At 27.8% G+C, this 26,832-nt stretch overlaps 1 protein-coding gene across 1 annotated transcript in view; it reads left to right on the top strand.

Moving 5' to 3' along the window:
* The window catches only part of LOC107441406 (uncharacterized), a 37,898-nt gene extending 18,652 nt beyond the window's left edge, over window positions 1–19,246 (top strand). Inside the window, exons 8-18 of the mRNA XM_016054646.4 lie at window positions 160–302; window positions 3,489–3,614; window positions 4,991–5,210; window positions 6,194–6,369; window positions 7,032–7,133; window positions 8,964–9,080; window positions 9,158–9,255; window positions 11,060–11,225; window positions 13,820–13,964; window positions 15,207–15,328; window positions 17,518–19,246. Of these exons, the coding sequence (XP_015910132.1) occupies window positions 160–302; window positions 3,489–3,614; window positions 4,991–5,210; window positions 6,194–6,369; window positions 7,032–7,133; window positions 8,964–9,080; window positions 9,158–9,255; window positions 11,060–11,225; window positions 13,820–13,964; window positions 15,207–15,328; window positions 17,518–17,883 (1,781 nt within the window). The 3' untranslated portion in view covers window positions 17,884–19,246. The remainder of the gene's footprint in view (window positions 1–159; window positions 303–3,488; window positions 3,615–4,990; window positions 5,211–6,193; window positions 6,370–7,031; window positions 7,134–8,963; window positions 9,081–9,157; window positions 9,256–11,059; window positions 11,226–13,819; window positions 13,965–15,206; window positions 15,329–17,517) is intronic.
* The last annotated feature ends 7,586 nt before the right edge of the window (window positions 19,247–26,832 follow it).

The following is a 26,832-nucleotide window of genomic DNA, read 5'->3' as shown; positions in this document are numbered from 1 at the left end:
TGTTCTTCCTGTTCAATCACAATCCTGTTTATACTTTTAATAATTAAAGTGTCTTACACATGTCATAGATGATTGTTGAATTTAGAAATTTCATTGTTTTGTATTTTAGTGATTCTATTCCATTTAATTATGTAATTGAAATTTTTTTCTTCAATGCAGCTAGAGTTGAACCTGAAAAAGCTACTGATCATCGTCATTGGGATCGTGCATGCGTCAAGAGAGTATCTCGTCAGATTGCTGATTGCTTTAAGGACTATTATTTTAAATTGCCCAAAAGAACTCCATCCAGCAAAGAAATTACTGTAAATACATATTTGTTATTGGTTAATGCGTGTAGATTCCCTATATTTTATTACTGGCGCAAATTATCCCATTGCAAAACTTGATAAGTATTTTCCGGTATAATTTACTTATCTTAAAAAGCAATACTTAATGAGTTTTGTAACTGGGAGAGTCCTCCATGTATATGTTATGTAAATATATTTTGCATTGTGATAAAATGTAGGAAAGCACTGCTGTCTATGATGATGTGATGTGGATTAAATAGTAGCTGAATGCTCTGCACAGGGAAAAGAAATGAATAAATCAGTACTGAACATCACTGAAACTGAACACAATTAATCAAGCTAAAATAATTCTATTTGTTGTTTTTTGTTCTTGCTGGTGGCGGCAAGCAAACCTTCTTAATAATTCATTCCTTCAAAATAAATATGATCAGTGTCTTTTTGGCATGATGCTATTGTTTGAAGCCAACACATGATCAGAGATGATTGTGCTCCGTGTAAAAAAAACACGATCCGGAAATCCGAGATCCAGAAGTTTCGAGAAATTATCGATCACATTTATAAATAAAAATTCTTGTATATTTTATTTAAAAATATTAGTACTAGAATTTATACTTTGCATCTCTTTCATTTGTAAATACTTCTTCTGGTAGAATAATAAATGTGATTAGAGATAAAAGTAAACCTATTCATAATTATTCATCTAAATTATGCTGCATATATATTAGAATTTCATGTTTTAAAAATATCAATGATTTAAATTTAGAAAGACATTAAATTGAAATGCGTCATTAATGATTTTACTCAATAAATTTTCAGGAATTTTGACTCTCCCCTGCATCATAGTCAAGAGTTACCACAATCATACATTTTCCTCCTTTTGAAAAATCATAAGAAATGTTTATTAAAACTGCAGAGTATTAATACAGTTTTAATAGGTACTAATTGTACCTATATAAGTATATTTGGCACCTATTAAAATTGCACCAGTTTCCATAATACCAAAAGTGCTTTTCCAAAATAGTTCAAGTACCATTAGCATCAATAGAGAATGAAATTTTTTTAATTTTCTAAATAACTTAATAATATTTTTCAATTAGTTTTATTTCAGTATATAGCTCATTTTTTATTTCAATTAGTGCCTATTGCAAAAATTAATAAAACATAATTGGCATCAATAATAATTGCTTTTAGTACATAGCTCATATTTTCATTTGAATTATTATCTTTACACCAAAATTATTATCTTCCATTACTCAACCTATTTTGTTATTTATTTCAATTACTGTTGATTTTTAATTATTTTTATAGATTCACACTTTTAAAGCATAACTAAAAACAAGTGAAACACATGGTTTCAAATAATTTGGGGACATAATCTATCAAGACTATTATGTTCATGCTGATCATAGAGTTTTTTTGGCATAACTATTAAAAAATAATTAATCATTAAAGAACATCAGCAAATATCACCAATGAAATCTTTGAAATAATTGAAGGAAAGAAAATTGTCCGATTCCTCGTTTTTATTAACGGCGGCAAGCTAGTGAAAAAAAATATCAAATTTTTCAAATGTCTTTCCTAATTAAATTTTTTTATTCAATTTTAGAATCTTTTCATCCACTGTTCAAATTTCAGGATGCTAGCTGAAACGATTCTTGAGTTGATACATGCACAGACTCTTCATTTTATTATTATAAATTAATTTATGTAACATTATAATCCGATCATTGAAATAGAATTCTTTTCAATTTCAAAGAGAAAAAAAAAAAAGACTTTTTAAAAAAAAAGAAATCTCCATTTAATGCTGAAAGTTTATGTTTAGAAATCATGAGTGTCATAAAACATTTTTATTCATGAGATAATCTGTCATTACATAAGCAGTCTTAATTCAGTTGTAGCCTTATAACAAACTTCTGTTATGTGCTACGATCCTTTAGGATACACTTGGATATGTATTTTAAAGTTTTAAAAATGATTATATTTTTATTTTAGGAAGAAGTGTTTGATTTCATAGATGTGCGTTCAGTGTGCAAAATAAAACTTAGATTTAATAATTGGATTACCGCATGCTAGGTTACATTATTTTTGGTTATTTTAAATATGCTATTTAATTTGTGCATGTAATGTTTTAAGCTATTAAATCGATGCAGAAGTCTCTGATTAAGGCATATAGATTTAAATTTAAAACTCTTAAATTTTGAGGGAAATGCAATAAGAATCCTCGATTCTTTTAATTATGCTTATTAAAATCTGTCTCTCCTAGTTAAGTATTTAAAGAAGACAATGTAGAGATTCAAATATTAAAGGAAAAGTTTTTCCCTTTTAAATTTGTTTATCCACCTTCTCCGAAACCAAACTATTTAAAAGCATTTTTTTATCCTAGAGTCATTTTAAGAAGTTACATAGATTTAAGTACACATTTGGGCTCAAAATATTTGGTTTTACTGCATCGAGTTTGACATTTGGAGTTATTTGAGTCGTAATATTTGTATTAAAATTTATATGATAATTAATATTTTTATTCTTTTTATATTTACTATAATTTCTGTGGAATTTGAATTTGCACGTGGGTACAATTGAACCAATGCTTTCACAGTTATTTAAAAAAATACTTACTATAATTTTGCAGAGATACGCCACAGCGTTTATGATTTAAAATGATGATTATTATCATGATGCAAGCGTGATGGTTCAATTGTACAATTTTTTGCTCCTAGTCCTATTCTTTTTATCAATATATTGTATTCTGATAACTTACTTTAATTATATTAGATTCTTAATGCCTTGCTTAATATAATATGCAAATATTTTAAATTAGTATTTATTATCCTAATACGCATGGAATTGTGTTGCATTTGAACTGGGTACATTTGAAAATTTCTGATAAAAATGATCAAAATATGTCATTTTTGATATTAAGTAAGATTGCACCCATTAATTTATTGTATATCTATTAATTATTTTTAAACGTTGAATAACTTATTTCGCATTTAATTTGTTATTTGTAACAGATGCATTAACTCTGCAATCGCCCATCTATTAAAATTTTGTGTGACATTTCATTTTTTAGTAAAATTTTAGTGTAGCGTGTCTCTGCGAAATTGCAATAATTCTACAGATTTCGTTAAAAATAGTTCAAATGATAATAAATGAAAACATATTGCTGGACACAAAGAATAAAAATGCTATTTTTTCCAATAGCGTGAAGTAAGCAGACCCTTGCTGTCTCAGAGAGGTGAAGATTATTATTCACTATCAAAAGATGATTATTATGTTGATGGGAAACAAAGTATTGTGATCAGTGCGCATCCCAGGCAAAGGTACTTGGTAAGTATCTTAAATAACTATTGTTTTTAACAATGCAATATTCAGTGATTCCCAAAGTAAAATGCTTTTATTTATTATGTTTCTATATATCGTATTAATATTTCTTTTGAATGCTCTCAAAAGAATTTCAACATTTTTATGACTGTTTTGTTAAATCGAGAACAGGATTCTTTCTAAACTTTATTCTCTTTAATCACGATTTATTAATAAAGCTTAGCAGTATATTAAACTCTCAATGTACACAGATATTTTTTAAATTTTAGCTTAAAATAGTTTTACTCTTTTTTTTATTCTTCATAAATTGAGTATTTTCAGACATTTTGGTTTTTTTCTCATGCCTAAAAAAGGTAAATGTGCAAGGTAGATGTTTTTGTGAGTTATTTGTAAATATTTCTACAATTAGAATTGTCTGTTACTGAAGCTCATTAACATAGTGCAAAAGAAATTCCTCGTATTTTGTTTTAATTTACTAATTATTAAATAAAGATTCATGTTGGAAGTACTAAAACAAAATCCTATTTTTTTTATCACTGGAAAGGTCATTTTAAAGGTTTTACATTGTATTAATATTTTGTATATTTATATAAGAAACATTTTTACACTGCAAAAGAAATACTGGCAAAATATCTAATAACAGTTATAATAATAGTAGTAGTATAATAATAACAGCTTGTGTTTTGACTTCTTATCAAACACAATTAGTAAAGTTAAGCATAAATATAAATTATTATGTAAATAAGATTTCAGGCTCACTCATTATTGCCAATTTTTATGTAACAACTGAAGAGAAAGGATCCCTAGTTTCTCCTTTTTAGAAAACTATCTAAAAAGCTTTCCGATTTTGAGAGCGATTGAATATGAAATTTTTTTTCTCTCCTTAAAATGACTAAAAATATATCAAAAGAGGGCGTGCTTTAGGGTCATTTGAATGGCTTTTATTTAGGGTATCGAGCAGGGTTCTTTGAAGTCGAACATTCAGAAAGTGTAGCTATAGTTGAGCAAAGTTTCATATTAGCAAAGTATGTAGAACAATGCAAAGGATCCTCCATTAAAAATTACATTTTTGTTTTCATTTGTAAATTTTCAATTTATTATCTTTTCTTTTTACTAGTGTAAGAAAATGTGTAGTATTGTTTGAACTTGTAGCATGAAAACTAAATACTCTTGACTAAAGCTTATGCTGCGAAATGCTAACATAAAATCCCTAATGTTTCTTATTTCCCCTTTTTATTCTACTTTTAGTATTAAGACATCTATTCTTTGCATAAGCAAGCACAAATAATAATCTAAATTCAATTTCAAAAGAACTATTTAAATTAGACAAAAGTAATATCTTAATTGTTTTGCATGTAAGTAATAGCAGTGGTTTATTTTAGGCACAGGATCTAAAAGACATGTTTGAAAAAATTGGTCATGAAGTCTGGTGCTCTGTTGATCTTTTGGATCAAGGAAATTTAGGATCTGAAGAGATCGCCGCTGCTGATCCTAACACACCCCATCTTCCGACTATACAAGAGGGAGATGTGTTTTTCAATCAGACGGATGTAGAACTTTTTAATTCTGGTGGTGATAAAAACTATTCAGGAGTTACTTATGGTAACTATTATTTTCCCTTTCATTAGTGCAACATTAAGAAAGATTAAGTACTAAATTAAAAAAAAAAAAAAAATCAATATAGCTAACTAAGTAAGTGTTCTCTTTTGGGAGAAGGATAAGAGTATATTTTCTTAAATATGACTTATTTAATTTAAACTTAAAACATAGAAAAAAACAACAATGTTTAAAATATATATATAAAAAAAATTTGAAAATAAAGTCTAGTGAAGAATTTTAAAAAAGAATAGTTGAATTTATTATGTGAAAAAGAGTTTGGTTTGATTTAACTGTATAAAGAAAAATAGTTGCTTCCTAGTGTAAAAAATACCTGTCTGAGAATTTCTAGACAATTTTGCCTTCAAAAAAGTGTGCAAAATTTAAATTAAGTTAGCGCATCATTGTTTGGTTTACCGATACACCTAATGATTTTTTAAAAAAATTAGTTTAGAAAAACTCATTATTTTTGCTCTTAACAAATGGAGTTCATTGAAAAGAGTTCCAAAAAGCACTCCCTCTAGTGTTCCATTCCGATTGATTTACAACTTAGAGAAAATATTCTTGACATGTTGTATCGAAGAAAAAAAAAGAAAGTTTTTTTGAAATTTCGTGATCTCGATCAACTTTTTAAGAAACTTATCATTTTTTTAACTATTGGTTTTGTTAGAGAAACTTTTTTCTATTTAATTTTAGTTTCTCTGTTACTGATCTTTGAAATGTTAATCAATTTTCTTCAATTATTTGTTTGTATTTATGTTCCTTTATTTTTATAAAGAGCTCTTCATTTTCGTTTAAAAAGTAATACATTGAGTTCTCATAAAATGTATTATGCTTAATTTTTAGTTACATAAATCAGTGTAAATGTTGAAAAATGATTCATTTCAAAGTTATGAAAAAAAGAAAATTTGTTGTGCTGTTTTTATTACAGTTATTCATTACTATCAACAGATAAGTTTGCATTCTTTTTTTATTTGAAAAAAAAATAGGACGAAGACCATTATCTCGCCTAATGTCTCAATTAAGTGACATCAGTCAACCCTCAACTCTTAGTCGAGAGAAACTTGACCAACTGCACACCTTTCAGCTGAAAGTTGACCAAGCAGCTGTGATCATAGTATTAGTTTCTGCTGCCTATACAAAGTCAGCATTTTCACACCAACAGGTAAGATTTAAATTGTGCTCATAAACATTTGAATTCTCGAGTAAAAAATGTTTAGATATTTCACTTCATAAAGTTAAACCGAGCTAACTTTCGGAAGAGAAACAATATGAACAAAATTATATAAAGGAATATAAAAAAAGATAATTATTATAATTTTCCTGTTTTGAATAAGGGGTAAGAATAATCCTAACACTCTAAATTCTCAGTAAAATATTTAAAAATGTAATTCAACAACATACATTCAAAACCAGATTTGTCTATTTATATGCTACTAATTTTTATTATTATTATTTTTTTGAATAGCAAGCATAAAATGTCTTTGATCTACTTTCAAGTTCGGCTTAATACAGCAAAATCATAACTTATTTTTAAATGGAACATAAGGTATACAGAGATTTGATAGAGGTGTTTTAGTTATAATTAGGAACCACACTTATTATTAATTAAAAATATTATTGTACTAGATAATGAATCTTAGGAATTGCATAATTAAAACTGTGTTTAGTTTTATAAATGCATATTTATTAATTAAAATTCATTATTAAAGCAAGCTAAAATGTTTCAATATGTTCCTCAACACCCAGTTTTTGATCAGAAATTGTTTGAACATAACTTATCGGGAGATTTCATAGACACATATAAATTCTTTTTCTTTCTTACAGGTATTTTACTGTGAGCATAGGAAGCGAGTCGTCCTTGTGAACTGTGATTCTGCCACAATACCAAAATGGTTTAGGCTATTGATGGGAAATGATATGATTATGGTAAAATCATCTTCAATATTAATCAGTATTATATATTGCATAGCTGCCAACTCTACTGGATTTTGCCACATTCTCCTGGTCCACTGGTTTAATAGAAATTCTCCTGGTTTTTGTACATTTTAGAATATTCCCTAAAATTAAAAAAGTTTCCTTAAAAAATCCCTATTGAAATAGAATTTTTGAGCAGATTATTACTTACTTGAATACTTAAATAAGTGTTACTAATGCATAAAGAAGTGGGCCTCATTTATCATTTATAAAAGTCAGTTAACTGTCTTTAATGAATTATATCCTTATTACAGTTCAAAATTTAAAGTAAACATAATACACAACATTTCAAGTTGATTTAGTATTAATTATAACTGGAAAATATTGCAGTTTTTTATTTTAATGACGAAAATTCCCTAAGTGTAAAATATTTAAAACATTTTGTAACAAGTGTCAAGAAATTTATACAATTTCGTAAAATCTACTGGATTTTTCCCTATTCATGTTGGCAGTTATGATATTGGCTTTTTTTTTTATCATTTATCATTTATAAAAGTCAGTTAACTGTCTTTAATGAATTATATCCTTATTACAGTTCAAAATTTAAAGTAAACATAATACACAACATTTCAAGTTCATTTAGTATTAATTATAACTGGAAAATATTGCAGTTTTTTATTTTAATGACGAAAATTCCCTATGTGTAAAATATTTAAAACATTTTGTAACAAGTGTCAAGAAATTTATACAATTTCGTAAAATCTACTGGATTTTTCCCTATTCATGTTGGCAGTTATGATATTGGCTTTTTTTTTATCATTTATCATTTATAAAAGTCAGTTAACTGTCTTTAATGAATTATATCCTTATTACAGTTCAAAATTTAAAGTAAGCATAATACACAACATTTCAATTTCATTTAGTATTAATTATAACTGGAAAATATTGCAGTTTTTTTATTTTAATGACGAAAATTCCCTATGTGTTAAATATTTAAAACATTTTGTAACAAGTGTCAAGAAATTTATACAATTTCGTAAAATCTACTGGATTTTTCCCTATTCATGTTGGCAGTTATGATATTGGCTTTTTTTTTAATCATTTATCATTTATAAAAGTCAGTTAACTGTCTTTAATGAATTATATCCTTATTACAGTTCAAAATTTAAAGTAAGCATAATACACAACATTTCAAGTTCATTTAGTATTAATTATAACTGGAAAATATTGCAGTTTTTTATTTTAATGACGAAAATTCCCTATGTGTAAAATATTTGAAACATTTTGTAACAAGTGTCAAGAAATTTATGCAATTTCGTAAAATCTACTGGATTTTTCCCTATTCACGTTGGCAGTTATGATATTGGCTTTTTTTTAAGTTGTATCAAATTAAGAAATCGACTTGCTAAACATGGAATATATAATTAAATTTAGTTACTTAGGATCATGGGCAGAAATTATGAAAATTTAATCACTGGTCTAAAGAATCAATAACTAAAAGATATTACTAATCATTACATTTTCTCTATTAAATTTTATTTTAAAAAAAACCTATTTACTAACTTTAAAAAATTACAATGCAGAAAAGTGCGATGTTCTATTTTATAATGAAATTTGCCAATATGTGAGAAACAAAAGCCATTGATTGCTGTCCCTAAGAGACCTCTAATAATTTATTTTATAGTGGTCTGAGACAAATATTAGTGGACTAAGCGAAATGAGTCACCATTCTTTTCTGGACCTGATTAATATTATTGAATAAAATTAAACTAATTGTATCAAAATTGAGTTCTTCTAAATGATGTGCACATTTCATGATATTAAATAGATATTTTATTGCAGAAAAAGGACAATCCTGAATTTGAAAGTATTCTGAAGACACGTGTTAAGAGGGCCTTAAATCCATCTTCTTCAGAGACACCCAAAGATGCTACAGCTGAAGCAAAGATGAATTATTTAGTAATTACACTTTAAAATAAGACAATTTTTATTCCTCATTTGATTGCATGTATTTTCATGAACTTCCCTGTGTTTAGGTAAATTTTCTAAAAAGAAACCTACCTCTCCAAGACTTGTGTGTTTATGTTGCTGGTAGCAGTAAACTACAATCTGAAAGAGCTGAAGAAATATGCAAGTACGTTACACGTTTTTCAATAAATATTTTTTTAAATACATTTATAGATTTTCTTTGAAGCTAGTTGATATTATAAATCTTGTCTCTCTTTTTATCTAAACTATTTTTTGATATGATATTCTTGATTTCAATGCTGTGAATAAAGTAGTTGATACTTTTTTGTTCTAGAGTTTTGTTAAAATTTAACTTACTTTTTTTTGTATCACTATTTCTGATTACGAACAACATAAGTCATAATAGTACGAGACTGAGTAGTTCCTTCCATCAATGCATAATGTTTTCTTTTCCATAAACACAATGTTATTTGAAGGTCCAAATTCATTCTAATATAGTGTTCAAAAAATCACTCCAAAACAAGCATGACAAAGGTGCTCAATGAACATGAATGAAAGGTTACTATTTATAAGAGCATCTTCCTGTTAGTCATGAATGTTTGAAATCTGTATTTATTTATTTTTTTTGTCACATAGTATGAGACCCCTAATTCGGCACCTAATCCAATCTTTCTTTTTTTTTTTTTTTTAAAAAAGAAATTTTTATTGATAAGAGAAAAAAAAATTAATTATATTCTCTTTTTATGTGGAATTTTATTCTCTTGAAGTAAGTAATAAAAAAAGCATAGAAAAAAAAATAATAATACTGTGTCAAACAAAACATCTGTTTCTAAAGCAGTTTAAAATAGAATAAAAACTGCATTTCCAATAAAGAAAATACAGAAATGCAAGTTGGGAGAAACTGATCTATCAATCTTGACAGATGTGCATATGCTCTGGTTTGTCCTCACATTTTTCATTTGACCATAAATTGGCCACACCCAGTCGACATTGAAACTACCGACAAAGTGAATTCTATCCCTTTTGCAGCTTTTTGTATTCCATATTTTATGCGTTTGGTATAGTTAAAAAATATATATTGTTATTTTTATTATATAGGTTATTATTTTAATAAAATTGCTTAAGATGGCATAGTTTTAAATTCACCCCATCATAATCTATGATCAAAACTTAATTAAATTTATTGATTTTTCTGAAATTAACGGTATAATTGAATTGTTGTAATATATGGGCGCCGTATTGGAATTTCCAAAAGAGATCCGAAATTCGACTAATTCTGAAATGCAAAATTTCATGGGTCCCGTGAGTGCCATATTCGTTGTCCTATTGTTTTATAACGAGTGTTACCACACATTTTGTAATATTTATTAAGAGATCTAATTATTAAATTTTTAAATGTTGTTTGGAAGCTCTTTTTTCCTTTACGTAACCTTAAGGCTATTGATTGCCTTAAAGTTTTGATTGCTGAAAAACTGAAAGAAGCATGAAATTGTATAGAAAAATGTAGACTGAAAGTAATTAGTTCGAGAATTGTGGGCTGCTCAGCTAAATTACTACAGAGTTGAAATTCCAAGTTGTTTGAAAGTTATTGTAATTTCTGGTACTCATATCTCAATTTTTACTTTTCTCGTGTGTGCTTTTAAAGTACAAAAAAGAAGAAGAAGAGAGAGGGGATTAAGTGTTCCCCGATATAAATCTTAAAATTTATATTGAAATTTCTGAAAATATGAAAAATTTAATACAAGGGAAATAAAAACCTTTTCTATTTGATTTCTTATGAGTAAAATTACTTCTCATTTATTCCCTTGATTTGATTCTTCCAAATACCATTCTTTACTTTCTAAATCCAAGTAATTATTCATTTTGTTTTTAACATTATAAACTATTGTTGTCAGCGAATCAATCCTGAGGGTAGGTGAGCAGCTTATTCTAAGCAAAAACTAAAATAGTTGTTTTTTTACATTTTGTAGAGCGATTGGAAGAGAGTTGGCCAAAGTGGAGAGAGTGTCTCTGGTGACAGGAGGTTTTTTTGGTGCAGCTGATATCATTGCAAAGACATTCTATGAATGCAGAGAGAATAACCAGCAACAGAATGAAGAGTCTGTCGTTCATATACTTCCTATGAGAGATTCAGAGGTATAAATATTTTGATAGCAACGCAATTTTTATGCCTGTAAAAAAGATCTTGCAATAAACCTAAAAAATAGCTAATTTTAAATTTGATAGTAAGTTAACTTCTAAAAAATTGGACTGCAGCATTTTTTTTTTTAGAATTAAAGAATAGTTTGTGAAAAAATTAACTATTTTTATTTATTTATTTTTTTTTTAATTTTTTTTTTACAATTGCTAATTTTGAAATTTTTCTTAAACCTTAAGCCTATTTGTAGTTGAAGAATACCAAGTTTTTAAAAATTATTATTTCTGAATAAATTAATTTTGGCTCTTAGTAAGATAAATATATATGATGGTTAATGTATGACTGAGGTAACTTTTAATAAATTAAGTTTAATTGAGATTTTAAAATTGGCAAGTTTTTGTGCAAAATATTACTTTTATATTCTTGCATTCAAGTTCTCTAAGTTAAATATTTTTTTTTTAACATTTAATGTTTGGCCTATCAAAAAATGGGGAATTTTGTTGAAGTTTAACTGTACAATACAATTTAACTGTAAGTTATTTTATGAACAGAGGGTAAAGTCTTTTTTTCGTGCAATTTATATAGTTTGTGGACGAAATTTAATGCTTAAGATTCACTTTTATTTTACATGTATTACGATTCGTAAGTTTCAACACCGTTTGGGATGATAAATCTAAGATCCATTTTAATATACAAGTATGGCATCGTGATTCATATGCCCGTGATTAAAAACCACGCTTCGTATTCGAGCAGCATTCATGCAACATTACGATTCGTTTTCACGTGCTTACCAAGCAAACGTCCCAATTAGTTTTAATGCAGTTTAATAAAAAGACATCTCGATTCGCAATGATGCAACTTAAAACCAAATATTCTTATTTGTATTGACGTATTTTAAAAACAGAACATCGTAATTCATAGTCAGACAATCATTTCATGATTGTTTTAACACACTCTATTCTACTCGTATTTCTAAACATATTTGTAACAAAATTAGGTGCTCGTTCAAACAAGTTTTATAATTTTTTATATAATTTTCCATTACTCAAAGATAATTCAATCTATCTAAGCAATAGTGTTAAAAAAAGTAGGTATTTTCATTTTGTAAAATAATGTAGCTTATAATTTTGATTTTTATTTAATTAAGCTTTAATATCAAAATTTTATAAAATTGGACAATAAAGAAATAAAATTGCAAAAAAAAAAAAAAGTTTTTATGAAAGGTAAAAGTTTATGTAGTATTTATGAAAATTATAATTTATAACTTTTTAAATGCAAAAGTGTATGATACCTACATACACTTTTTTCATACTAATATTTCCTGTATATGTTTTCATCTGGGTTGAGATTTCTAAGTGGAGAACTTGCTACTTATAATGCATTGAAGATAAAAATTGAAAGAAACTAGGCAAGGAAAAAACTAGAAATGACCCAATACATGTTTTTTTTTTTAAAATGATTATTTCCATATTATTTATGTTAGTTTTATTGTAACTTATAATGTAATTCATTTATAGTTGCTCCGTGGTTAAATTTTTTTTACCTTTAACTTTCTTTCTTAAAGAATTGAAAAAGATCATTCTGCATTTGAAGCAGTAGTTGAATTAGTAAATGGTCTAATCTAGTATTGTATGGTACAGTTGTATCATGAAATGTTTTGGTTTATTATAATAATTATTCGAAACATGGATGGCATCTGAAAGGAGATATATGTAATGGAAACCCTAATTAAAAAAGTAAAGGGAATGTCGTCTATGAACAAGCGAATAACTTATGATACCTTCTTTAATAGTGTGCTGGTTTTCATTTTTAAGTCTTATAATTTTCATGATATACTTTAGTCAGATATCACTTGTAACCTGCCAATTTCTTTTTATATTTTGTTGATTGATGCTTCATTCATAATTATTAAAATTAACAAATTGTACTAATCTTATCATGTTATGAATAGTTATTCATTTGTTTATTACTATTCACTGTTATTATTAAATCAAACTACAGTACAGAACCCGTTATTCGGAAATCAGAAAACCGGAAAACCAAAAAACCAGAACGAAATTCGATAAATTTTCCCGCCATTTTAAAAAAAATTTTTTTTTTTCCTCATAAGATTTCAAGATTTTTCTTTCTTTTTTGAAAGATGTTTACCTTACCATCATTTTGGAAACAATCATAAGTGCATTACTTCACCGTTTTTTCTTTTTAAGATTATTTCCAAATATATATTTTTTTAGTTGAGTTTGACAATAAAAAAAAACGGCTTTTTGTAGCGATTCAGAAAACCGTAAAACTCAGTTATCCGGAATAGCGATGGTCCCGATCGTTCCGGATAATCGGTTCCCTACTGTACTTTCACTTAGACACAAGGCAATGTTGAAGAAAAGAAAACTCTGTCCAAGCAAGTGGGTTCTATAATTAGGTTGCTTTATTATTTAGAATCAGGCATACAATTACTTTTCTCTTCAGCTGTTAAACTCATAATTACTATCTGGAAAAAATTAATTTTAGGAGTGATTTGAGAGTTCAGTAAAGTAACTTTCTCAGACATAATTTAAATTGTATTAAAAAGATACATAATTTGTTTCTCTTGCAGGATTTCACAGCCAAAGCTAGACAAAACCTTGCTGATGGTAGCTTTGAGGCTCTTCCATATGGAAAAACTGTATTTCTAGGTGATTCTGTCAAAGAGAGAGAAACTGTTGTTGCAAGACTGTTGGACACATGCTTGGTTATTGAAGGTACTTTTTATTCTCAGTAATATTTCTTAGACTGGAGAGAGATTAATTTATGTAATATGAGAATAGTCAGTTTTATTCTAATGCAAAAAAGCATCTGATAATTTTTTGCCTTAGCCTACTCTATATCCTTCTTTTTTTTTAGACAGTTTTTAATTATAAGCGACATTCTCATTGTTTTCAAGTTCATTCAATGTAGCTTATTAATTATGTATTATTTTTCTATATCAAATTATGCAATGGAAACATTACCAAATTTTCAATAGTTTAGTAATCATTGTATTTTCAGAATGTCCGTGCACCTGGAAAGTCATGAAAAATCATATATTGATCAAAATTTACCATGAAATGTCATGATTTTTTCTATTTTCTAAAAAAAATCATGGAAAGTCATGGATTTAGGTCTCCAAAAAATCTAATTTTTAAAATAGAATCCCCTCCCCCAATTTCATCTTGTTCCAAACATCTGAATTCCTAACAAAATCATTACTCACTCATATTTTATTAGAATATTAAATGTTTTTATCATGTTCTTTAAAAATTATGGTGTTCTTTTAAAAAATGAAAGAAAAAACATCATTTCTAGAGCGAATTATCTTTTAAACTTCTGTGATTTAAGAATTTTTATTATTAATTTTTTTTAATTTTATCAATTTAAAATTCTAGTTGAAGCAAACTGATCATTGATGAATTTTTTTAAATTCCGGAATGAGAACAGAAAAATCAGGAGTATTTCTTTCCTTTCTGATGAACAAGAAAAGTATCTTTAGTAATATAATTCTACAGAGAAAAAAAAAATTAGTTGCTTTTGTATTTTTTTTTCAGTTATTTTATTGTTTCAACTCTTTCTTTACTCTGTTTTTTAAATTTAAAATCTATAAATATGAAGATGCTGAGTATAGCAGTTTTGGTTATACCTATTATTTCAATGAATGTTGTTATAATGTTTTTTTTTTTTAATTTATTGTTGTGTTTTTGTCGGCGAAAATAGTAACTTTGTTAGTTCATGAAAAATTCTTGGAATCATGGAAAATCATGAAAAGTCATGAATTTGAAAATCTAAATTGTAGCAGATACCCTGTATTTTGAAGTACCCAGTTTTATTAAAGAAACTTTCAAAATTCACTGTGATGAATGACAGACGTAATAAATCACCTTCTCTAAATAGTGCAGTTGATTGCTATAAATTATTATTAAGTAAAAAAGGAAAGAATATTCTTAGCTCACAAAATGAATATTTTGTAGGTGGACCTGGTGTGGTGCACGAGGTAGAAGAGTTTATTTGGAATGATCATTTTGTGATTCCAATCATGTCTACAGGAGGGGCTGCCAGTGGATGCTATGGAGTGCCTGTCAAAATATTTGAAGTAAGATCTTTTAAACCACATCTCCTTTTAGGCTTATTAACTTAATAATGATCCCAGAACCATTGCTGCAGAGCTCAACTGCCATCATAATAAGATAAACAAAGTATACTTCCAGAGAGCTAATAATTTTACGTTTTTCCTAAGTAAAATTTAAATATTTCACCTAAAGTAAGAATTGTGCAATGATTTAATAATTATTCAGAAAAAAATGAAGTTTTTTTTTTACAGTGAGATACAATATGAAAGCTCATTGATGCATTACATAAATTAGTTTTTAAATCTCAATTTTAAAATTATTTTAATGATGCAAAATGAAAACTAAAAAGAATCAAACATTAACTATAAAAAATATATAGATATGAGGAGTTCAGTAAAACTGGCTGAGTGGCATTTTTTTTTAAAAAAAAAGTGAGATTTCTCTAAGAAAGTTCTTAATTTAGCTTTATTTAAATATATAACATTTATTTATATTGCTAAATCTATTCATTCTGAAGATACGCGGTGGAAGAACTGGCTATGTAAACATTATGTGAGTATTCAGTGGTGGGAAGAACCGTTTATGTGACTAGGCGACAGATAGTCAATAAACAACCTTAGACAATCTCTTGCTTAAGCCGAGATATGAGAGAAAAAAACAGAAAAAAAAGCTTTCATGCAAGACATGAAGAGAAATTTGTTTTTTGCAAATCAATAGTAAAAAAAAAAAAAAAAAGACAAGAGAAATAACCCTAAACCGCTTCAACATACATTTTTTTTTGCTTCTTGTTCGCATTAGTTTGTTTCAGACACACTGCCCTAGTAATAATAAAAAAAATATTTTTTCAAGGCAGAAACACATTAAAAATAATTATTATTTTGCACTTGGGCAACTTTTTCAGTTTATTATTACTAGGTGAAAACCAGTTTTTCTTTTTGAAATAACACTAAATAATCAATAATCGGTGATGAACAAAATTGCAAATTCATACACAAAATTAAAAAGATCGCCTATTCCGCTCACGCTGCTTCTGAATCGGTTTTTGACTAAGAAGACACAAAAAAATTTAATACCAGTTTGCTTCAAATTAAGGTTGTTAATGTTTTATTCTGTGAATCTAAGCATAAATATCTGTATTTTATATTTTTAAACCCAATTATATTCGATGATGTCATCCACAAAAACAAGCAAATGCTGCTCACATAAATTATTTTAATCTTCCTTGCTAAAAGAGTTCTAATTGAAAGTTTGTGAGTTATGCCTTCACAAGCATACTAAAAATAAAAAGGAGGAACATCAAGCGCTCACTAAAATATCATTTTCACTAAGCTGTTCATATAATTCTTGATAAAATTTCAAAATTCTTATTAAATGTATCTTAAACAATTAAAATATGCATAATAATTTGACTAAATAGATATAAAATTGAATACTCATAGCACAATGACATTTGACTAGACTGCTACACTCTCCAAATGTACCAAGGTATACGTATGGCATGTTCCTGACTGTATTATTTTTAAATACAAATTTAAAAGCTTTAAAAGGAAAATAATTATTTTTAAAATGATTAAATTATATGCATATTTAAAATGATATACGTGTCCATTTTTCAAAAATCACTTATGTCGAATTCTGCTCAAATAATCGATTGGAATCCCCAGAAAGCTTTAATGGAAATGAATTTTCCGGCAAGGGTTAAACTATAAATTTTCTTATTGTGTGTACGTATGTGGACTGAGGTAATAAAGAAGTTATATAATATTTATAAATAAAATGAAATATTAAAAAGATGTAGTTCTTTTCTTTGTTGATCATCGTCATATTTATTCAACTGTAACAAGGATGTTAACAATGCCTCCTAAAGTTTGCAATCTTTCCTTACATCTATGCATTATGTAATGTTTTAAAATAGGCCTCATTCAACGATGGATGTTTAAGCATACCAACACAGTTTCTTTGTCTGGTTATGAAGCAATAATTGTTTTTTTCCTTTTTTATCAAATCTTGAAGTGTTAAAATAACTATATTAAAATAGTTAAGATTTAAAAAAAAGTTTTTTGTTTTCAAAATTGACTAGTGTATTATCATAAATTTAGCTCCTAATTTTGTGTGCTCAAGTGAACGGGTTTAACACTCGACGACGACCTTTCTATTCGTCACCCGTACCGAGGCTAAAACTATTCTCACCTCAATCTACATTTCTTTGCAGCTACCTCCCGGCGTCGACGAATCCGACTGGTCGATTCTCTCGGAAAGAAACGCATCCCCCGAAGCCGTCGCTAAATCCGTCGTGAATATAATGGTGAGTTTGAAGAAGTCCCTCTCCTCCCCTACGAGCACCCTCCAGAAATCGACCCTGATCCTGAAACGTAAATCTAAAAGGAAGCTGAGGTCGAGAAGACAAAGAGTAGATGAAGGAATGACCTCAACTCCTGTTGAACTGGGGAATGTTTATGAACTGAGGAAAGCATTTGAGATGTCTCAATGCAGCAGTGAAGATCACCTCTCCATAACCAAAACAAAATCCAGCTGGTGGAGAAGGTTTTTGAAGGTTTTCAAACATAAAGAGCAATGACTGTTTTTTTTTTCTGACTGTCATTATGGTTTTATAGTGATATTACTCAAATCTTTAAATGAAATATACAGAGTTCTCCCTAAGAATAAAAAAGGGCAGTGTAAAAAATGTGTATATAGTGTAAATTATGTAATAACTGACATTTATTGTCAACAATTTTTAAATTACCATGTTATACTATTTTATGCGTGTATTTCAAAAAGTAATTCTTTCTCATTATCAAAATAAGAAAAAAATTTGTAGTTAATAAAAATAGGTCTGCATATTTTTTCTTCTTCAAAAAGTTAACTATCGAAAAATGATTCATTGATAAATAACTTGCTTATTTCTATAATTAGAACTGAAAATTATAAGAAAATAAACATTTAAATGTGCAATTTAAAAAAAAAAGATACCTGCTTTAAAAGTAGTTTTAAAATGTACCAATATCCTTCTACTTCTAGTTTGAAAAGATACTTCTAGTTTGCGAATAATCCTAACAAAGTAAATATTTGTAATAGTATTTAGAATGAAGCCATAATTTTATCAGTGTGTAATTATTGTTTTTACAGGAAATTATTTTTAAAATGGAATATGAATTAAATAGAAATGTTTTTAAAGGATAGCAGCTTATTATTACAAAGAGGGTGCATTTATTGGGATCAAAGGGCTGTTTAAAAGCCCATCAAAAAACGCTTAGGGAGAACACTGATGTATATAATGTGACAAACTTTTTTTTTTTTTTTTTTTTTCATGCATTGATCATTTTTATTTTTTAAATACAACTGTTGGCATTGCACATTCAAAAACTCAATGTGTTACGTTTTGCTTGTTATTTATTGAATTTTAATCATAATTTGTTGCTTAATTTATCTAGCTGGGAAGAATTGAATATATTTAGTAGTAAACTTGTTATTTTTTAAAAATAATTGTTTTTAACCATAAAAACGATGCATGCATATTTTAAAATTCAATTTAGTTAAGTTTCCATAACAACATTGCAGCTCTACGTTTAGCTTTTAGGAAGGTTTTTCTCATTAATCAAGATGTCTTTTGAGTATACTTTTATAATTTAATTATCATTCTTATATTACTATGCATTTGTGTTTCCGTCATACCCTGTGAATCATTTTTATTCATTCATTTTAATGTACATCCTTTACACCCTATAATAGGAATGTCTTTTTAAAAAAAGGTTAGTTGAAAATCTGTGATATCTTTGTTTTGTAAGTAATGGATTTTGTTCTGTTGAAATAATTTTTATTTAGAATGTGCATTTTTTACACATTGTAATTAAAGTTTCATAAACATTGTTTAATACTAAATAATTTATAAAAAAAAATCCTGTAAATACCGTTGAAAATAAATATTTTTAGTCACCTGCTGCAAATTATTTCATTTCCACAGAATCTTTTTTAGTTGCCTATAAACTTTCTAAAAGTCACCCTCATCCCTTCAATAGATGTGATATCCTATTTATTCTGTTGGATTTAACCCCTTCTCTTACAAAGAAAAAAAATGCAAAAAATCAACATATTTTTTTATTTCATTAATAAATACAAGGAACTAAAACAAAACAAAATACACAAGTTCTAAATTGAAATTTTAATTTTTTCATGCATAAAAAATATTTAATTTACCATCAGTTTACTATCCCAAATGATCTCGGGGGCCAATGAAAGAAGATAAATATTAGTCTTTGTATATGTTCACAGGTTCATCATTTGAAAAATCATCTGCATTACTTTCTCTCAGGAACGCCATTTTTTTTACTCTTTTTTTTTTTCTATGTAAATTCAACATCCATCGTATATACAATTGCACAAAACACTTCTGCAGTCCCACAAACAGCAAAACTCCCAAACAAAAATTAGCAAACTTAAGGAGATTATTATTCCTTTTCTCCTGTGATAAAACAAAACGTATTGACGAATTCCGCTATACCCAAGTTTACGCGGGATAATAAATAGTATTTGCAATATACACAGACCAGAGTTAACTCGGGATAATAATAATTTTTTGTTGTTGTCATAATTGTAGTAGTTTTCTTTAACAGCTGCGAAGATGTTTTATTTAAAGGGTTAGTTAGAGATTTATACAAATTAAGTGTAAATAAGCTTTGATTGTTTCTTAATTAAAATAACCCTTCAACACTGTAGTCACAAGAATCTTATTCTGATTATTAGTTAAAACCACAATAGCATTATAAAAGTGACTCTGCATGTATCAAAGACATTTCAATGCAAAAATGAAATCTGTCTGCCATTCATTTTACTTTTTACCCATTTCACAAGCTAACTGAACAAATTGGAAAATTTTTTATATAAAATTTGAAACATTCCAAAGTAGGAAAAATTTTTGAGAAAAGTAATTGAAAACAAAAGAGCTCTTAGTGTTTCCCCTTAAAATTATAATTTTTACGTACTTTAAAGCATTTTATATATTTTTAATTTATAAGCAATTAAATGTAACTCATATAGCTCCTAGTAGCAGAGCCTCACCAAGGCAGGGGCATACGGGGCAATTGCTCCAGGAGAGGGCCCCAAAATCGAATAGAAAGTTTATTTTATGTTTCCTTTTTTAATGAACTTTTTTTTAAACAAAATATCAGTAAACTGTAAAATCCGTCAGTTTTATGCTAACTTCCTCATTAATCTAAACAAAACATCTAACAAACACAAAAAATCTAAATTTCGTAAATCCATGGCTTTCTATAGCGGAATACAGCTAAATTTTCTCAATGACGATGGACACATTTGGCCAATCAAAAGCCTCTACTTTTACATATCTCAAAATGCAATATGCTTACAAAAATCAGGCTTCTAATTTGCTTAATTGAGCCATCATAATTGCGAAAATTTCGCTGAATGCCGTCATTAATGTCAGCAAGGATATGAATTTTTCGCAGCTGAATGACAAAGTTAACAATCAGAACACTGCATTCGGTAGGATGAGCTTAGAATTGTCAGAAAATCAATAAAATGGACAGAACGATATTTCGTCTGACCATTGGAGGAGGGGGGGGGGGGACTTACTGATGATGACATTCCCTAAAACCATTAGTACCTTTTCAAATAAAATTTTTAAGTAATTAAATATTGCATTGTATGTGTAAAAGAAAAAACAAATATTTCCCTTCTAAATGAGAAAGAACTCATAGTTTTATGAAGGAAATGTTTCCAAATAAAAATCGCACAAATTTTAAGCAATTGAATGATTTTAGTATTGAAAAAGTTCCCCCTAAAACCATAAGATTCAGTTACCTTCCAAATAAAATTTTTAAGCAATTATATATTAGAATTTTAACTCTTAACGATCCAATTCAGTTCCCTTCTAAAGAGCACAAATCAATAATAGAAATGGAAGAAAACACATGCCAGATAATAAACAGATAAGAGGGGGTTTGGCAGGAACTTCAGAAGCATGCATGGGGACGTTACTTTTAAAAAGTACTGAGTACAAGCACTTTTAAGCAAAAGTACAAAACAAAACTAGTTACAATTTTTTAAAGTATTTTTTATGGAAATTAGAAATTCAAAGTAACTTAAACTTCATGAAGAAAAAAAAATATATATATACAGTGAAACCCTGCTGTAGTGAGCCTTCAAGGGACCAAAATTTCGGTTCACTGTATCCGTTCTGCAAACATTTTTAACTCATTTTTCCGAACTTCTCCCTTTTATGACACCTTATTTAAATAAATGACCAAAAAAAAGGAAATACAAAAATGATTAAAAAACAATATGTAGTAACAAAAAATGCTTTCACTTTTATTTTTTATGACTTCGTCTTGCGTACAAAAAATTCAGCGATGGGAAACTGATATAGAAGAAGCAAACAAGAAAAAATGGCTACGCTCAATAGATGGTTCTAAAAATCGGTTTTACTATTTTATGTAGAAATTTCAAAATGAAGAAAAGAAATCAGCAGAAAAAAGTTCATACTATCCAATTTCTTCTTTTCGTTCAGTATATCCACAAAAAATATATATGTATAGCAATGCATGGGAGCGAACATTTCGTTCGCTATATCCGGGAGTTCACTATAACGGGGTTTGACTGTATATATATTTTTAAATTTAAAATACAGGAAAATGTTACAGAATTCATTAAAATAGTGAACGTAAAAAATATCCAGACTGAAAAAAAAGAAATCAAAATTTCAATGTTGGAATAGAACAAGAAGTTTTGATTTATTTTGAAACTACCAAATCTTTAGAAATTTTGTTTTTACTTTTGGAATTTGTAGTTCTAAATTAATTTCTTAAAACAATTTCGATAACATTATAATTTTTGTTTAAAGAATTAAGTAAAAATTGTATTCATGTACATGGAACACCTTGAAATCCATTAAATAAGAAATTATATTTCGTTTTTTATAAAAGATTTAAAAAAATACTTTTGAATTTTAAATAAAGACGATTTTTTAATTTTTAACTAATCAAAGATTGAGCTCCAGAGTTTTATTTTTAAATTTATTCATGTGATGAACTAAATGTTTATAGGGTAAAATTCAAAAAAATAGTTTTTATTCAAGAAATAATAAAACTCTAGAATTTGTTTTTTATATGCTATACATTTTAATTAAATGATGCGTAATTTTTATATTTTAGAACTTAAATGCCAAAAAAAAAATTTTTTGCGCAAAATATGTTTGATTTAGTAACATTAAATAAATTATTTAGAAATCCGTGGTTGGCAAAAATATTGCTTGTCAAAATTAAATAAAGGGATTCATTTACATTAGCGATGGCAAGATTTTTTCCAACATGTAAATTATTACTACTGCTGTATATTCCTAATTGACACGATTTTATTTCGCAAATATACTTCGATTCACTTTATTAACCATTTGCACCTGGTCTGTGACTGGTATTACAATCCGTTCAACACTCGATGGTCAGAGGAGTACATTTCACAGGGATGAGATTCTTCCGCGGATTTCCGTTTTTTTTTTTCAGATTTTTCCCGCTAATTTCCGCTGAAAATGTTTTTTGCACAAGTTAAAATATTTTATGAGGAATTTAATTTTCCGCGGAGCGAAATTATTGAAGTCCTTATTCCTCCCTCTGAAGTTTCTCTAAAAATCATTTCCTTGGGATAAAACTGGTTGACCTTTATACAGGGATGAGATTTTTTTTGTCTCTCGAATTTCAGCCTTTTTATCAAAAACTCCAATTCTCTAAAAGTTTCGTTTTTTTATAAATATCCCGGTTTTTCTTTAAATTCAGTCGTTGAAGTGAAATAATTATATTTATTTACGATTTTCAAAGATAAACAGAAAATTCAATCTATGCCCTAGCTGCTCACCCTTCCGCATTTTTACTTATATTAGCTATTTTCTCTGATTTCACGCACAGAAAATAAGATTTTCTGTACTTTTATCCGTCGGCTGGATAGCTCGTATTTTCGTTATTCAGACGTCGCTGTTTCTTGTATTCTGGAACCGCTCGATATGGTATGCATGAACCAAATTATTAAGATCACAGTCATAGTGGCGCCATCTTCTGTTCATATCAATATCGTCTCAAACTGCTCCTAACCACTCTCACGCAATCCTAATACTACTGTTATTTCTTAATATTATCGCCATATTTACTGATACATACCAACCACATAACCCAATTGTGATTAAATTACTAAGATCCTAATACTCTCATTATTAGTGATATCTGCTTATTTGTCGTTTTTCTTTTATTATTATAAGTTTGTTACTGATTGATATGGTATACAAATACCAAAATATTCGAATCATTGCCATAGTGGCGCTATCTCCTTTTCAACTTTTTGAGATATCTTCATTCTTTAATTGTTTTAATATTTCCCTACTAAACTTTTGTGTTAGAAACTGTTATTTTATTATTATTACCCTGTTGAACTCTGATACATAATCCAGATTATTGTACATACTCTCTTCCAATTATGTGAATTTCTTATTATTAATATCATGTGAATTTATCATCATTACTACTATCGTCATATTTACTGATATTTACCAAACACATAATATTTTTATTCCTTTATTTATTCCTACATTATTATCTAATTAGTAAGATCCTTATACTTTCATTATTAGTTATATCCGCTTATCTCTTGTATTTGTTGTTTTTATTTAAATTTATATAAGATTGTTACTGATTGAAATGACATACATGCATCAAAATATTACAATCATAGCCATAGTGGCGCCATCTACCTTCCAATTTATAATTTATCCTCATACTATATTTTTGGATCTCTATCTTACAATGTATTTCCTACTGAACTTCTGTGTTTGCTACTGTTATATTATTATAATTACCCTGCTGAATTCTGATGCAAAATTCAGATTATTGTACATACTCTCTTCTATTATGAGAATTTCTTCTTATTATTATTATCGCCATAATTACTGATACTTACCAATAACATAATACATTTACTCATGAATTATTATTAAATCACTAAGATTCTAACAATTTCAATATTAGTCATATCTGTTTATTTGTTGTATTTACTTAAATTTACCTAAATATTTTAAGATTATTATTGCTTAGAATGTATGCATGTATCAAAATATTCAAATCATGGCCATAGTGGCGCCATCTTACTGTCATATTATGAGTTATATTCAACCTTTATTTATTTATTTTTTTTGATTTCCTCTATTTTTCAATGTTTTTCTACTGAACTTCTATATTTGCTAATGTTATATTATTAATATCACCCTGTTGAATTCTGATACACAATTCAGACTGTTGTACATTCTCTCTCCAATTTTTGTTACTCAAGAATACTACAACACTGCTACAGTATTTTCATGTTGTACCCCTGTAAAACATACATGCTAATCCTCAAGGTATCACCTATAGTCATAACATTATTAATAACTTTTTATTACATACCAATCATTCTAACCAAGCTACTATGTCCCTGCCACCCAGTTTATCCCGCTCCTAAATCTACAGTACTAAATTCTTTATTATATCACTATTATATCTCATGCTACAGGATATTATTTGTTATTACCAAGCGCACAACCCATTCATCCCAGACAACAATATTAATATACTAGACATCTTATACTTCATTATAAATTTTTAACTGCCTTTTGTCACTTGTTTTTCAAATTATTACTGCTTAGTTATGGTATGCATACACCAAAATATTATAAATACAGCCATGGTGGCGCCATCTTCTGCTCATACCATTAGTTACCTTAGTACTACACCTTTAATTTCCTTTTCTTTGCTATAATTGTATATTGAAATTTTTATCTTTACTACAATTCTGCTACATAATTCAGATTATTGTAATCATTCTCTTCTATTTATGTTACTCAAGGATTTTACATCACTGATTCTATGTTTACATTTTGTTCTCCTGTTATAACTACATGTATTTATCCAATGTACCACTTTGTAATCCCCTCTTTTGTAACCTCCCTTTTTGTTTTTTCTCCAATAAAAATGTAATCCTTTTTCTTTTGAAGTTGGGAAGGTAGAAGTGTGTGATGGATGTCATCGGCTAATCTTTTCCACATGATGAAATTACTAGCTAGACCTAACCCCACCCTCTTTTATTACAATTTATTTTTAATTTATTAGATTAACAGACCCCCTACTTCATCTTTTTCATTTATATTTCGATCGGAGGTGCGTGCCTAGTGCACAGGTACTCCGTTGCCTAAAAGCAACACCACTCGCCCTTGTATTCTGGAGTGGAAAAAAAAAGGAAAACAAAAATAGAGGTGGATTTGCGGTGAAATTATTTATTTGTTCATTCAATTAATTTTGTAAATTTTTTTTTAATATGTCTAAACAAAAACAATACAAACAAGCCCAAGAAAGCCAATCCCTTTTAGACTCTGCAAATATCTCGATTTTTATTCACGCGATTTTAATATCAATCATCGATTTTCGTATTTACCTGATTTAAAAGTTGCGCATTGCGATTCTTATTTACGCTATTTAAATATCGTACATTGCGATTCTTATTTACGAGATTTAAAAATCCAATATCGTGTTTTGTATTTATGCATGTTTAAAATTGCGATTTCATTATCAAACCTCGATTTTCGTATTTACCTGATTTAAAAGTTGAACGTTGCGATTCTTATTCAGACGATTTAAATATTGTACATTGCGATTCTTACTTACGAGATTTAAAAAATCAATATCGAGATTTGTATTTACGAGCTTTTAAAACCCTATGTAGCAATTCGTATTCACGCGAGCTCAAAATCCAATGTCGTGATTCGTTTTTGCTGTTGTAATATCGCACGATTTAAAAATTATGCATCGTGATCTAAAAATTAAAAAATCATGATTTGTATTTTCGCATTTTTTAAATTCGATGTAGAGCTCATATTTACGTGATTTAAAAGCCTCATATCGGGATTTATAATCACATGGTTTACAAGTTTAAAAATCGCACTTTTTTTGACTTATATATTCTTTTTTCTTGGATTTCCTCTATTTTACTTTCTGACTACTCTCATCCCTGATTTCAGCCAACAGATAATTTATGCAAAATTGTAGGAAAACGGCGGTCATTTTGCTACATCTTCAACAACGATCATAAACTCTTTAAACTAATATATATCAGAATATTTTTTTTCAGCATTAAAATCTACATAATTTTAAAGATTATAGTTATTTTAATTACATTAAGCAAATTAGAAGCTGAAAATTTTAAATTCAACTTTTATAGGTAGCACGCTTAATTATTAATACATACATGAATTATTGTATTAGCAATTTAAAAAAAAAGGGTAAATATTTTTTTTAACTTAACAAAAAGGGAAAGTGTTTTTTAGTGAGAAGCTCTTCTTTTCTCATGAATGAACCATAAAGTATTTCTGAAGGAATTAAAAAAAAATGGTATGTGGCTTAGAAGTTAAAATCTAGAGCTCTATCATTCGTATAATGAACCTGACATTATTAACTTAATTAAACGACAAAGAATAAAGTGGACAGGCCACATTATCAGA

The sequence above is a fragment of the Parasteatoda tepidariorum genome, chromosome 4 (genome assembly GCF_982258835.1).
Source record: "Parasteatoda tepidariorum strain Cologne lab strain chromosome 4, Ptep-v5.0, whole genome shotgun sequence".
NCBI lineage: Eukaryota > Metazoa > Arthropoda > Arachnida > Araneae > Theridiidae > Parasteatoda > Parasteatoda tepidariorum.
The sequence above is the reverse complement of the archived record's forward strand: the minus strand, read 5'-3'. Positions and strand labels throughout refer to the sequence as shown.